Genomic DNA, 16,211 nt, shown 5'->3' with positions numbered 1-16,211 from the left:
AGGAAGTGTGAGAAATGTGAGCACAGAGCAGTCTTGGAGTAGCATCAGGAAAGGTCACTGATGACCATACAGGGCCTCACAGGTGTTATTATCACAGGCCTGGGACGGATGAGGCCCTCATGAACAAGCTGATGAAAATCAACTTACAAGAGAGAGGTATAGATCAGCATGCCAACTCAAGAATTTACTGTGAGAAATACAGCTATTAAACACCTAGGCACATTTCTTGATCAGCTCAGTCTCTCCCTGAACTAATCTGCATGACAGGCCAAATTGTGAAGGATTTTGGTAAATAGAGACTCAGAGGAAGAGAGTTAGTTAGAAGGATTTAGTGGCACAAAGCAGAGGCCTTATCAGCATTGATGTTTCAACAGCTGGCCAGCACAGTGCCTGATGCCAAGGAGAAGCTGCATAATTAGTACAAGGATGAAATGAATACATGAACACTATCACTCTAGTAGAACTGCCCCGTAGACTAGGTACCAGCCTGTGACTCAGGGCACCTCTCGCCTAGATCACGCTGGGTAAACTCTGCCAAATTCCACCTCTCAAACTCTCTTTGAAGAAGTTTCATGACTGCCATCCTTCTTTGAATAACGCATTCGTTTGTAGCCATGTGTATGCTGTTACTTAAGCTTGAGTGAAGTCCTGATCTTCCTGCCTTGGATCTGGAAGACAACCTGTTTCTAACATGGGAGGTCTGTGTCTATCTAATCGCATCTTCAATAAACTGATTTTACTGGCTTTACTCTCAAAACACCGAGTGCCTCCCTGCTGCCTGAGTGTAGGCCTTTCAAAGACCAGGGAACATTATCTTCCATTGTGAGCGAAAACCATCCCTTTGCCTATCTCAGGATTTATGTCTGATAGGAAATGTTAGTCATTCGTTTCCCAGGCTTCCTAATTATCAGCCCATAAAGACTTGGAGAGATGAACTCTTCAGTGGAAAGGCAGCAACACACAAGTGCAAATGTAGCACTTTTCACCACAGCTTCTCTCTAGTTGCAGATAAATCCAATTTTGATAAATCAAATCCATTTTGAAATACATAAAGGAGGCATTGTAGTCATAAAGTCTCAACATGAAGCCTTTGGTTAGTAACAACTTCCTAATAGAGTTCTTTCAAAGAAATAAATCAGATTATTTTATAGCAAGGAATTCCTGTCCTCTATCGCTTGAAAACCGTTCTTACCTCCGACCACCTTCCCTATATAGATACCATAGTAAATATCTATAAACATCAGCATTTCATGGTAGCATCACTCCCTTTAGTGTTTATTTGAATGCAAAACATTATGGTATTAGGGTGAAAAATGACACAGAATCAAAGCTCTGACTATTTCATGTGAGGCTACATACAGAATGGGGAAAAAACCCGGGTACTTCTAGGCATTAGCATCTCAGTGATAAATGCCAACTGGCAACTAGAGGTCTTCTCTAATCACCTCTATTGTAAACAACCAAAACACAAGGTTCAGATCCAAAACTCTTCAAGAGGGCATAATACTGTGATGAAGAGAGTGGGCTTTTATTGTTGGGGATCCCAATGCTCTGACAGGAGCACATGCACTGTTTCACAGACCTCAACCAGGATTCAATCTAGATAAATAGGGAACATTTCATCTAAGCCCTGCTTCAAAGGCTATGTTTGTTCAGACATCATTAGTTCTTTTTATTCCTTTGATGCATCTGTCTCTAGTGACGGAAACTCTTATTTTTTTTAAGAAACTAAAGCACAAAAGGAAACTGAAAAAGCTACAAACTGATTTGGCAACAGCTAAGCAAGAGGCTGCCATCACAGTCCTGGAACTCAATGAGAAGATAAAGGCTCTATGTGAGGGAAAGCCAGCCCCTAGAGGTCAGTATTACCACGTGACAGTTGCACACTGGCCCATCGTCCTCGGTGATGTATATAGTTATATTGTCAACAAAGGAAAAAGCAAGGCCACAGCGCCAGGCAGCATACTGGCCCAGTAGCCTGCTGGCCTGGCCTGACCTCCATTCCGCATGAATAGAGACAGCACACAAACCTCTCACCCCAGGCTGGGTTCGCTTTCACCATAAGAGAGACAGAGAATGAACAAGCGGTTCCTTAAAGGAAAGTCTCTGAAGCTGAAGAGCCAGACTGAAATAGATCTGATAAGTGTCCTTGCACAAACTGAGTGGCAGTGAGGGAAGGGCAGGGCCTAAGAAGCAAGACCTGAAGCCCCTAGGGATGGGACTCTGCAGTGGGGCAGGGAGAGGGGCTGTCTAAAAGTGTAGACAGGGCTGTAGGCTGAGACAGGGTCAGGGAGGGGAAGAAATTAGAGTTTTAACAATAGGCAAATGAGCCAGAAACAAGCAGGGAAGGCTGGTTGGGAATGAAATTTGGGTGGTTCAGAAAAATTTTAATAGCCAATTTGGTTTGTATTTTTTAAAAAGTCTTCTCCAACTAAGAGACTATAAACACACATTGGGTAAAAAAACCCCACAGACTGTCATCACTAGCAATAATACGAGTTAACATTTAATACTGTGTGCCAGATATTTTGCTAAGTACATGCATTTAATTCTTAGAATAACTTCTGAAGTAAGTACATTTACGGATTCCACCAGAGTAAGCAGAGGCTTAGAGATGTTGATTATCTTGCCCCAAGTTAGACATGTGTGAGCAAAGCCTGGGACGTCAGCCTCCAGACAACAGCTTACCTACCCTACACCAGGCTGCCTGTCACAGCTCTCACACAGGAAAGCTATTTTGCCGCTATGCAGCAGCGACATCAAACCTCATTCTGCCTGGTGGATCTCTTGTAAAACTGTGGTTCCCTGGGACAAATGTCTTTCTTTGATGTGTGGGGCTCTTGTAAATCCAGGAACATGCCATTGTTCTTACTCTGGCTTCCTTTATTACTCATAAATAATTTTGGAAAAAGAGGAGGAACCTGGAAATAAATGAAGGAGGAGGAAGGAGATGATGTGGTGACTTCAGAAAGTGAGACACTCCCAGCATCCCAACCCACATGATAAAGCTTTTAATATGAGTTTGGTTTTATTTTTCAGTTTTGAATAACACTTTCCCAGGGTTGAAATGGAAACAGTCACCTTGAAACATATGCTGAAGGTCAATTTGTTTTTCTCTTTCAACAGAACAACATAAAGATAGTTTATGAATTTTCTTTTACCACCATGAAATCTAAAAAAATAAAATCCTTTAGAGAATATTAGCCATGTAAAGGTCTTTGTTCTAGGGATCAGAGCCAGATTTCAAGTTGGTTGCATAATAAGAAGCCAAGAACAATTGTAGAGCATATTGGAAAAAGTTTTCGAGCTCACTTGAGAGAAGCTCTCAACTTTTCAGTTGTACTTTAAATCTAGAGAAAAAAGATATTATTGCAAGGTATCTAATTCTCGTTACTCATTTTTGACAAAAATAGTATTTGCTGTCTAATCGCAATTTTGACCCTTAGATATTTTGATAGGTCAAAATTAAAATAATGCTGAGGTACCAGGACTCTAATGGTTTCGGGGAGGGTAGAAAACTAAATCCCATGTTACCTTATTTGCCCATTTTTTCTCTATATTTCTGTTTAAAAAAAAAAAACTACAGTACAGAAAAACATTCTAATGTGTTATGAACAGATATAAATTTAAATAAAGCCAAGTATTCCAAGGTCGATTATGGCTGAAAACAGCCACTCACTTTTCGACCTACATGTTGCTTGTCTTACTTGGTGGAGAAACTGAATCAGTGGACTGACATTTAGCACGAACATCTTAAATCAAATATTTGCACATCTTTCCTCTCCGGTTGGTCCCAAGCAGTCTCACCCTCAATTCAATAACCTGGGAGACTGTCAAGGCCTTGTGGCCCCAGAGTAATATTAGCTCTCATCCCCAGAGACCTTGGCCACCTCTCAATTCACTTGTAAGGAGTCTGAAAAGTTGTCAATAACTGTAACACACAATGACCCCCATTTAACCACAGAACAATTAGGGTTGACCCACCTCCCACACACATTCCTGGACCAGATTACCACCCCTTCCCTAGTTACCTTGTGCCTTTTTATAAAATGTTTGTTTTCAGTTCTCAGACCTCTGTTTGTAAATGACAGATGCTCCAGCCATAATAGCTTAAGGAGAAAGGGTGATTTATTGACATAAGTGTAAACAAACTAAGAAAGGGCATGCCATGAGTCTCAGAGTCCAGTGAATTCCAGGTCTCAGATACCATCATGACACTCTGTATCTCTCATCTCTGCTTCTCTCTGCATTGAGTCTTCATTCTCTCAAGCAGGATGTCAAAAGAGAAAGTCCATAAACAGCTATGGATTGCCCTCCTTATCTGTCTTCCAGAGAGGAAATAAAGCATTTTTCCACCAACTCCAGTTAGAAAAAGTACAAGAAAGAACTCTGTCCTGGCTTGGGTTGGGTACCCATCTGGGGACATGAATCAATCTTTGTGGCCAGAGGTGGGCAACCATGGTTAGACAAGCTCTGGTCACACACCCACCACTGGATGGCAGGGTAGAGGGAAATAAGGGTGGGGAGGGAGAATGTTCTGACTGGTAGCTCCCACCAGAAGCACAGGGCTGGACTGGGAGAAAAATACTTCCTTAAAGGTAGGCATAGCCCATTTCGGGAAAGAAAGAGTGAAGGACTAAACCAACATGTCCAATACACTCTCAGTTAGTGGTCAAGTTAAAATATAAGGTAATGCTTATGCTTAATGAGTCACCCAGCCATAGTATTTGCTTTTTGCGTGTGTGAGTGCTGAGGAAGATTCGCCCTGAACTAACAATCTTTCTCTTTTTTTTGCTTGAGGAAGACTGGCCCTGAGCTAACATCTGTGCCAATCTTCTTCTATTTTGTATGTGGGTCACTGCCACAACATGGCTGATGAGTGGTGTAAGTCTGCACCCAGGATCCAAACCCTTGAACCTGGGCTGCCAAAGTGTGAACTTAACTACTAGGCCACTGGGTCAGCCCTGAGTATTTGCATGTTTTAAGTAGATTCTTCTTGATAAAAAAGAGATCTTCATGATCCAAGAAATAAATGTCTATGGTATAATTTCAAACCTCTTAATAGATGGAGAGTAAATCACTTTGGGAAATGGAATCCCCTTCCAGCCTCCATCAAGTGACATCATGGTTGCCTACTCTACAGGCCTGCCTTATTCTAACAACTGAAATTACAAAAAGGGGAAAAAGTATTAATTCTAAGTAACATGTTACCTGGATTAACATAAAGCTACTTCTCTATTATAGCTACAAACTGATGCTTATAGTTCCAACAAGCAGATTAATGAAATATTTCCAAATAAATTAGAATTTCCTCTTACCCAAATGTGGAAGTCTTTTCCTGGTTTGTTTCATTTTCTAAGTAAGTCTATATATTAAGTTTCCGTTCAGCTCTTCTGATCAGAGGAATGTTCCAGAATATCGAGAATACTTTTAAGCATACTCAAATTGATGAAACAGTGTACTATCAAACTTTTTTTTTTTACGTAAAACACAGTAAACTATTTCATTGGCTATGTACTTAAGTTGCATCCAACGAAATAAATGATTTAAGTCAACGGAAAGTTTAACTGAAAAGAAAAACATCTTTATCGTAAAACTGGCACAGCAGGATACTTACTAACAGCCTGAGTGTTGTTTGTTGATTTTGCTTTGTGCAAATAATCACAGCCCAAAGGCAGATTCCTTCCGTCATTTCCACAGCCTTCGCCTGAAGTGCGTACAGCTTTATTTACTAGCAGAATTCAGTGAAATGCCTATTGTACTCTTTCAAAGCTTGAGTCCACCTTTTGGTAAACCTTAGTCTGCAGAAATCTAAGGTTAAATTTCAAAACAACCTTTGCTTCCTTTGGCTTAGGAGGACAAAGTTACTTTGCAAAAGACCTTATTGACTAAGTCCTGTTGTTGGTATGTGAGCATTAAGTCACTTGCTATGATGAAAGCTCCTATCTTTGACCAGAACATGGAGGGCCTGGTTTGTAGATTTCAAGCTAGCATGCTATAGGGAATGCATGCTTCTGGATTTTTTTTCATTTAATTCTTTTCTCTTAATATGCACATCTGGCATGCAAATAAGGTCTCTAGCCCCCACATGCAAGTTCCTGTTGTCCCAGTGAAAGCCATATCAACTTTAAGTCCTCTTTTGGTTTCACTCCATTAGGAAGACACTCCCAGGTAGTGCAGGTGCGTCCTAGGGCAAGCTTATCCAGGAATCAGTGTCTGAATAGAGCCCACCACACTTTTGAGGGAGGCCTATAACAAGATTGACATTTCACAGATTTTCAGTGACACAAGACTGCTTTTAAACATTATCCCATTAATTTTAAGAATCAGACCGTTGCTGTCCTATATCCTTTGTTTTTTTTGAGGAAGATTAGCCCTGAGCTAACATCTGCCGCCAATCCTCCTCATTTTGCTGAGGAAGCCTAGCCCTGAGCTAACATCCATGCCCATCCTTCTTTATTTTATGTGGGACGCCTGCCACAGTATGGCTTGACAAGCGATGCACAGGTCCGTGCTAGGGAACCCCGGCCGCCGAAGCAAAACATGCAAACTTAACTACTGCGCCACTGGGCTGGCCCCTGTCCTATATCCTTAAGAAGATCAGGAGATATATCTCTGTGCCAACACCCTAGAGTCAACTCTAATCATTTTAAAGAGTATGTTTTATCATGACGGCCACCCCCGTCATGATAAAACACTCAGGCACTCAGTCCAAACCATCTCTCCTTTTTATCACTCCTCCTGCAAATGTCCTCAGGATTAAAGGTCCTATTGCAACTAGGTGTTAAGAAAATAGGGAGTTCAGGGTGATGAAATATTCTGGAATTAAATTGCGACAATGGTTACACAACATTGTTAATGTGGTAAAACCACTGAACTGTACACTTTAAAATGGTTAACATGGTGAATTTTATGTTGTGTGAATTTTATTTCAATTAGAAAAAAGAAAAAACCTTGATTAAAACAATCCTCACTAAAATGTAATGACTAACCCCCTGTTAAGCGTAAGTGTATTTTAATGAGAGTGCTTTGGGTCTAAATAAAATCTTGACTTGGTAGAATTCCAAGCCTTTAGAGAGAGGTCATATTAATACTTATTGGAGTAAGGCTAGTCGCGTATAGTTATCCATTTGTATCTAGGCTTTTTGGACACTGCCAACCCCTTCTCTTCTTCTTTCTCTCTATGAAGCTCTTTGAAAGGCTGCTCTTCCTCAGACTAGGAAACAATAACTTGATCAGTAGTTCTACTCGCAACCTTTTCTCACCACTGAACACAGATATTTATTTTGCCCGTCTACTTAGAGTTTCCTAAGAAGGTAACAATGAAAGCTCTGGGATCTCACTGTTTCAACTGCTGGGACTTGGACAAAAGGCATTGCTCACCACCCGTGTCATCAGGCTGCTTGGTGCTCAGTCTGATATTTGGTCAAAACTCAGACAGGCAGCCTGTACTTCCCCAGTGCTGCCAAGGGTGCCACTATCTTGACACAGAGTGATAAGAATTTAGGGGGGAAAAGGTGGAGAATCCCCCCCAACACACATTATTATCCCAACATTCGCAGAAAAAGGTTTTCTTTTAAGCTCTCCTATTGAATCCTCAGATATAGAAACCAATCCAAGGTGGGATATTTTACATTTAGACCATAAACTCCAGCAACTAACAGCAGGCAAAATGAGAGAGGGTAGAAGTGATAACTTCACAGTGTGCTTTTTAAGTATCACAAGTTCCTAAGGAGTTTTAGTATTTATCTCACAGAAATAGCTTGTATTTCTCATAGAAATAGCAAACGGATTATCTTTATAATCTCTAGGTACAATTCAGAGATTGTCTGTCAGTTTGTCTCTTCCTTTGTCCATTGCAGTCTTCCCCACTAGAGCCACTGGACCCCAAAGCCAGTCTTCTCACTGATTTCAGAAGTTCCCTTAAAGACAAGCAACTGCTCCAGAAGTCCCTGCAAAGCTTAGGGATTTATTGCACGAAGATCCCAAGAAATGTTACTTATTCAGTATGTGCAAATTTAGGGTGATTTTAATTTTCAAAAGAACATTCCAGAGATCTCTAAGCTTAAAAATCACTCACGTAAAAACTAGGCATTGGTCAGGACTTTGCTGATTGCAAGTGACAGAAACCAAACTGAGACTAGTTTAACCAAAAAAGAAATTTACCAGCTCCTGAGGCTGGCAAGAAGGCAGAGTCACAGGGTTTCTGGACTGCTCATTCGGCTCCTCTTTGCTATTGGCCCCATCTGGGCAATTGCAGCTGCAGATCAGGAAAGGGTGCCCTGGCCTGACAGTCTATAGTGAACCTCTGTTTCTGTCTGCTCAGATCCACTTCCCCATTCTCTCCGTAGCAGAAGCATGATTTTTTAATCATGCTTTTCCTCTTTGGGGAAGTACTCTCCCATTCTCTGTAGTCCTGTGGGACTGTCAGTCAGGGTGTCTCTTTCCCCCTTGACCAAGGGGAGGGCTTGTGACTAACTGAGCCAATCACACTTGCTCTTTTTCCGGAAACTGAATCTTTTTAAAAAAATTCAACTGTATCATTTCTTTTCTTTTCTGGGGGGAGAGGGCGGTGATTATGGGAAACTTGAATCTTGAGCTGAGTTGAGTGAAGGAGGACAGAAAAAGACTAGAGCTGATTCGTTCTGGAGGTTGGGCCCTGGCACCTGAGAAAACCCTCTACTAGTTCTTTATCTTTTATCGTTTTTTTTTTTTTGCTTTTTCTCCCCGAATCCCCCCAGTACATAGTTGTATATTTTAGTTGTGGGTCCTACTAGTTGTGGCATGTGGGATGCCGCCTCAACATGGCCTGATGAGTGGTGCCATGTCTGCACCCAGGATCTGAACCAGCGAAACCCTAGGTCGCCGGAGCCGAATGCGTGAACTTAACCACTCAGCCACGGGGCTGGCCCCCACTGCTAATTTTTGATATCTATATCCCTAAGGTTGACTTCACGAGGTGTGACTGTTAAGCTTTCCTTCAACACTGAGAGCCATCTCATATGCTTCCAACAAACTCTTTTTTTGGCTTAAAGTAGTCAGAATTGGCTTATAATACTTACAAGCACAGAACTTTAATTATACCCAATTCCAGGGAAAAGAACTTCTTTCTCACACAATCAATACAGAAATCTCAGGGAAGGAATTTGATTGACCCTCCTTGTATCACAATCTTACCGGTGGATCAATTGCTGTGGCCAAGACAATGGGGTGTTATCATGGACCACACCTGGGTCATGTGCCAAAGGTCAAGGACTAGAGAATATTATCAGATAAAAGAAGATGGGAAAAACTTCAGGACAGAAGACAAAAAATACCTCTCACTGTCCCCTTTAATCTATTTTAGTTAAACCTTTAAACTTGGAGAAGACAGCCACGAGCTGAAGATCAGTTTTATCTTGTCAGGAAAGTACAAAATTTATCTTCTTTCTCTCCCTATTATTTTCAAACTGCATATCTAGGCCCTTCCTTTGCAAAAGGTCTGGAAATCTATTCATTTTATAGTGAACAAAGGGTAAGAAGATCCATTCTGAAATTTTTGGTTAGGGTCCAGTATTTGCTAGCTATACCAGCTGTGGGAATTCAATGATGTCAAGGTCCCCTCCCTCCTTTGTTTGGAGGACTAATTTTAGAATTACACTAGTATCAGGAAATAGTATTCCCTTCCTTCTGTCCATCCCTTAGGAATAGTTTTTAAAAAAAGTCTCCTGGCTTCTGTATCCAGAGAGGTTGGATGAAAGGGCAAGGGCCAGCTAAATGTCAGACAAGGCACATGGGAATTGGAGCTTGATCAATTTCAAAGGCTTCCTACTTAACCACGGAGACTGCTCTGAGCACCAGAAGAGCATGTGCTGTTTGGGAATGCTGTTAAATAGCCTGGAATAGAGCTGAGAAGAAAGATGATTCTTTCCAGGAAATTTGCAGAGCAGTCGTGAGAACTCCTTTGTCAAACATCGGTAGATGGACATTTACTTGTCAACATAAGCTGAAATGGGAGAATTTGAGGTTGCAAACAATTGTCAGCCAGCTGTCAATACTGGTGCAGCTGTTCCTGGTACAAACCTCTTGTTGCCAAAGTAGAAAAAGTGAATGATGTTATCTCCTGTATTCCCCAGAAACCTCAATATTATTTTATTTAATGACTCAATGTTTCCTGATAGGAGGTTAAAGTTAGAGAAGAGCTACATTGGTCATATGAATAAATTTGGAGGACTGAGTGGATAATTTTGGAGAGTTTGAGCTCATCAAATCAAATTTAAAAAGGATGCACAGAACAAGATTCTGCTGGACAAATGGGTGCCTTCTGTTTGAAGGCATAGGATTTATTTCTGGCTAGTGGGATAGTGTTAGAAATATACATACATTAAATATATACCCCTATTTGCATTGTGGTAGTCTGGAAGAATATTTGTTTTTAAAGATACACTGCCTTGGACCAGACTGCGTTATTACGCCTCTAAATTCCTCAATCAATAAAGCCACAATTTGGTATTTGACAAAGAACATAGAACTAAGAAGAAATAAAGAGGAAATGTAAAATGAACATCATTATTCCTGATTTGCTTAATATGCAGTTGGATCCAGAGAAGTGTGTTAACTGACTCTGGCATAATAATCAGTGCCTGCAACATCTGAAAATGTTATTGCTCTTCAGCAGATGCTTTCTTTAATCCCAGAAATTACGGCTGAGAATGACACCTTGATTTTCCAGTAAGACCTGGAAGTCCTGCCACGCCAAGCTGTCATCTCAACCTGGGTACACCATTAGAGCATCTCTCCACAAAAATGGTCTAGACATGTCCCAGGGGCCACTTCTTTTCTTGGTCCTTCTTGGTGGATAAGGAAGGAGCTCTGCTCCTATTCTAGGGACTTTTGAATAGAACTTGGCAAACAAAGGAGGGAGGAGCGCTCAGCCACAAACTGAACTTACATTCTTATAAACTGATCAATTGTAACTTCAAAAGGTAAATTTCTGAAGCCATGGAAATTAAAGGATGCTTGAGAGATGATGGAGAGATATCTGTATGCGTCATGAATGAACATAAACAAGAATTCTTAAGAGTCCTCAAAGGCAGGACAAGCACTTACAAGACTCAAGTCAATAGGATAAAATTTACTAACTTAGTTCTATAGAATCTAATATTACCTTAACTCTTAAAAAGTTCCTAAATTTATAAGGTAATAAGACAGCAAAATTTTTATCACACTGAGCTGTGTATAATAGGATTCTGACATCAAGTAAAAGTCTCATCCTCTAAGTTGACCCACAATACATCAACCGATGTGACAGTCTCTTCCAGTCAACTATCCCAGCTGACCAGCGAAACAATTGTGATGGCTCTTTAGGGCGACTAGGTCTTTCTAACCCTCAATAAGTGCCAAAATCTCTGGTCTTATCCCACATTGCTAAGTAAATTTCTGACAAAACATATTTTTCAATATGCTTTCATTTTATTTTTTGTAACGTGTGCCACAGACTCTATTCATTTTCATTTAAAATTGTATATAATGTTAATTCATATAGTTTTTATTTACTATTTTTAAAAGATTACATGGAATTTTAAAATGAGACTTCTTTTAAAATACACTTCTCATTTCTAAATTTTAATATCTCATTTATCTATAGTGATCAAATTATTAGAATTAAAAATCAGGACACCACCTGATATAAGCTTTAACATAAAAATTTACATTAATACTCAAAAATATTTGAAATTAGGACCATGCTACCAAATCCTACATATATTATCACTATACTTACAGTTCAAACAGGATTGCTCAAGAGAGTGGAAATGCCACATTTATCTCACTGATTTTGCTTGTGGATCTTAGCAGCTAAGTGTCTTTGGGTCTTAGAAGCGAAGGTTAGTAAAATGTAATTAACACCACAGACCCAAGAGAATGCCAGGAGACACTGAGGGAAATACAGAGCTGACTACTCTGAAAGCGAGAATCAGTGTTCATCTTTCATTATTGTATCAGAAGAAAAGAAAATATTAGAACCAGACCTTGTATAAGCCATCTATATTAATGCTATAAACAACATTTTCAGATGCCAGTGGCTGATCTTTTCTTTTTCATAGCCATAACTTTTCCAGATAAGTCCCAAGAGTCAGTAATTGAATTTGAGAAAAGATGTCCTTCTTTTGAGGTTGCTTTTGATCTAAAGCCAAAGGCAAGTAATTTATTTAGCAGAAGCTGTAGGTTCTAAACAAAGATATGTATTTGGAAATATTGGCAACCAAATTAAGTACCTTAATTTATTTGTCAATAAAGCAGTAGCAAGATGCTAAAAATTCACTTCAGGATAAATTCTTAAGGAAATGGAAATTGGTTTGCGGTTTTCTTTTTTCCATCCCTATGAACATACACTGAGGAACATTCTTATTTAGATTATATACAAAGGCTGTGGTCCTTCTTTGAAAGCATTCCTGAAGAAAACTGGTAAAACCCATGAATCTTGTATTGCCTCAACTACGTCAGCTTCCCTTTTCATGAATTTAATCTATGCAATAAATAAATACCCTTACTCTTTTTTAATGACTGATTTCACATGTATGTTTCTATTTTGGTAAAATTTTTTTGTTTGTATTATTCCTGGATTTATTACATTCATCCATTATATTAAGTACTATTTGGTGCTTATGAAAGTTAAGCAAGAGTGAAAAAAAACCTTGATCGAACTTCAAAACAAGGGAGGGAAAAAAACTAAATAAATAAGATTATACTAGAGAAATAAAATCCACATGAAATGAGTAAAATCCAACCCTAAATGAAATGTTATAGCCAGGTGCAACTACTGGGAGTTTCCCGCAAAGTACCTCTGCTCGGTTCCTGAAGACTTTGCACCAGTTATTTCCTCTAAGATGCCTTAACCCTTTACTCCTATCTCCCTCTCTGCCCTGTTTTTCCTTCTGATCCTTCTTCAGAAAGTCTTTGGGGACTACCTCCATCACCACTACCATCTCCCCAACAACTCCCTGGCCTTCCCATGAGTTATGCATCTGTAAACCTTGTGCACACTGCAGTCATAACACCTATTATAAATATCTCTTTGCTTATCTTTCTTTACTAATAGACTGTAGGTTACTTGAAGAGAAAGCAGAGATAGTGTCTTAGTTTTCTTTGTATCCATAGCCTAGCATAGTGCCTGATGTGCGATGGTCATGAAATGTTGGATGGATGGATATTGAATAAAACTTAATGGGCCTCTGTTCTGGTGTTCTATTGCTTAATATGTTTATGAATTGCTAGGTGATGGAGTGTGCTTATTAAATTAAAAATTTAAAGTCAAGCCGAGTGGCAGATTTACCAGGGAACAGATTGTACTTTTAAATTGCCAGTGATGTCCATGGGATCACTAGTACTGTTACTGGCTCGAAGGTTGAAGGAGATTATCAAATCCCGAGATAGATTTGAAACATTATTGATTCTTCTGCACCATATTGTAATACATACTGTGTGGACTTATGGCCAACTGTGTTAGTTTATGACTTCACTTTACCATTTCAATTAACACTGAGGGCATATACACATACTTAGAGGACTTAAAATCTAGCACTCAGAGTTCAAATCAGAGCTTTGTCATTAAGGTGGCCAATCTTATAACACTGAACTGAACATTAGTTCTGAAGTCCTTTCTATTCTACTCTTTAAACCGGCTGGCCTCCCTGCCCTACTTAGCACTTTGGGCCAGCACCTGGCATCCTTATATTGGCCATGGTCTATGCCTTGAGCCACTCTAAGTCTGCCCATCATGCATACCACTTCCCAAACTCTTCCTGACTTCCTCTGGCCCTATCACTGGTAGACAATTTTATGATTATTTATTTGGATCCACTACTCAAGGTGACATCTCTAGTTCTCACTCATTCTGTGATTAATTGATATGTCCCTTGATATATGTCTGGTTCTAACTGCTTTAAGTAATATCTTGCCCAATTTTTGTCTAGCCCTTAGGATCCTCTTCCCTGTGGCCTCATGTTCCCATCAAGTTGGTCTGGTTCCCATAGATACTAAGATCTCTTAGGAATTAACCTTCAATGGTTTGGCTCAAGTTCACTGTTGCTTACTTTCATTTAGATCTTGATTATCTAACCCCTGGTCTTTCACAAATGATTTCTTTTCTTTAACTATCTCAGTGTTTTACATTAAGGCAGGGCAATTATGCAGGAGTATAGTTTGGAAATGTCACTTTCGTAATCAGAAATACTCCATGGCTTCCCATTGCCTGTGAAATAAAGTTCATATTTTTTAGCCTGACATTTAGAGCCCTCCATGAACAGGCCTCAACATATCTTTCTAGATTAATTTCTTAAAACTTTCCTTTACACATTCATATTCCCTCTCTCCATCATTTGCCTGTCAAGCCATCTGGTGGAAGCCCTCTAGCTCCATTTCCACTTCTGCTGACAAATAACAAAACCTGCCTGATTGGTTTCACTTTGTTTGCATGATTATAGGCCTCAGATGAGCATTTAACTTTGCCCAGCAAAAGAGCCATGATTTTTTCCAGCACGTTGCTTTCTCTCTGAGACAACTATTCTGTACCGTCATATTTCTTCTCAAACTTCCCTCACCTCCTCCACACTTACACCTAGCTGATGACTTCACTCATAATTCACTGAAAATACACAGGCCGTCAAATGAGAACTCTCTCATCTCTTTCCACTACCAAAGCTAAATTCTTGCTTCATCTCATCACCTGTGTTCTCCTGATTACGTTTTGTTACCCTCCTCCCATTCAAGGTTCTATCCTCCTACCAGTGCTCCAGACCCCATGGTTCTCTTCTTCCTAGGTATGTCACTTATTTACCCTATCTCACACTTGCATCATATACTCCTCTTTACTAGCTCATTCTGATCTGCATAAGTACATGTTGGTATCTCACATCTCTGCACAAACTTCCTTTGATTCCCCTTTGTTCAGTACCTCTGTCCCACTCTTATTCTAAAGTAAACAACCCCACACAATGTCTTCACTTCCTCACATCCCTCCCATGTGCTGTTGAACCCACCTGAGTCTGTTCTTCCCAGCCCATTTAGAGAATCGTATTCAACAGAAAGTGCTTTAATCAAGGTCCCCAGCAATCTTCATGATGTCAGACCCAATGTAAACTTTTCTGTGTTCGTTTTACTTGAATTCACAGCATCATACAACACAGATGACCACTCCTTTCTTCTTGACACATCTCCACTCTTGGCGTACATCAGACCATATAGTCCTGGTTTTTCTTCTTTCTCATTAGCTACTTTTTCTCTGTCTAATTTGTTGAATTCTACTTTATAGAACCTCTAAAGATCTTCAAGACCTAGTCCAGAGCCCCCTCTTCTGAATCTTCAGTCTTTCCCTGGATTGTCTCATTTTTTCTCATGGCCTTAAATAGCACCTATAGTCTGATAATTCCTAAATTTGTATCTCCAGTCCAACTCTCTTCCTTTAACTCCAGATTCATTTTTTGCAAGTGCGCTTTATATATCCTCTTGTTGATCTAACCTTTCAACCATGGTCTCCCCCTATCTTCTCCCAGCTTAAGCAATGGCACCACCACCTACCCTGTTACTCAAGCTAAGCAAATTAGTGAAAAGAAAAATTACAAATTGGGATAAGTGTGATAAAGAAAATAAATGGAGTTCTATGATATGAAATAATAGGTTGGAACAGAAATAGAGGACACATTGATGAGGTAGGTCAGCAAAAACCTATTTAAGAAGGAGCTGACATTTCAACTGAAATATGAATTATGAGGAGTCAAGCATATAGAGATGCAGAGGAAGAGCATATTCCAAAAGGAAATAGCAAATATAAAACTGTTTCAGGGAAACAGTTTGGTGTATTTTTGTAATAATCATAGGTGTAATATACTTGGAGTGAAGTAAATGGAGGGGGAAGGTAGCAGGGGATGAATGTGTAAAGATAGGGATTGGATCAAATGTGAATATTTCAATAGTGCAGGTGAGAGGTGGTGGTGGTTTGGACCAGAGAAATAGAATTGGAAGGAATGAATTTAATCTTTTAAAACATTAAAAAAAAATTTTTTAAACATTTTTATTGTGGTATAACATACATAACTAAATATTCATCATTTTAACCATGTGTAGGTGTATAACTCAGTGGCATTAAATACATTCATGATGTTGTGTAACCATCACCACTATTGATATCTAAAACTTTTTCATCGTCCTTAACAAAAACTCTGTACCCATTAAAC

At 39.6% G+C, this 16,211-nt stretch overlaps 1 protein-coding gene across 1 annotated transcript in view; it reads left to right on the top strand.

Annotated features, from left to right (window-relative positions):
- Nucleotides 1-16,211, top strand: part of CCDC192 (coiled-coil domain containing 192) — a gene marked incomplete at its 5' end in the record, with an annotated part of 172,174 nt that overhangs the window by 114,464 nt on the left and 41,499 nt on the right. Inside the window, one exon of the mRNA XM_046667795.1 lies at nt 1,726-1,858. Within this exon, the coding sequence (XP_046523751.1) occupies nt 1,726-1,858 (133 nt within the window). The remainder of the gene's footprint in view (nt 1-1,725; nt 1,859-16,211) is intronic.

This window comes from Equus quagga, chromosome 7, assembly GCF_021613505.1.
Source record: "Equus quagga isolate Etosha38 chromosome 7, UCLA_HA_Equagga_1.0, whole genome shotgun sequence".
Taxonomy (NCBI): Eukaryota; Metazoa; Chordata; class Mammalia; order Perissodactyla; family Equidae; genus Equus; species Equus quagga.
The sequence above is the reverse complement of the archived record's forward strand: the minus strand, read 5'-3'. Positions and strand labels throughout refer to the sequence as shown.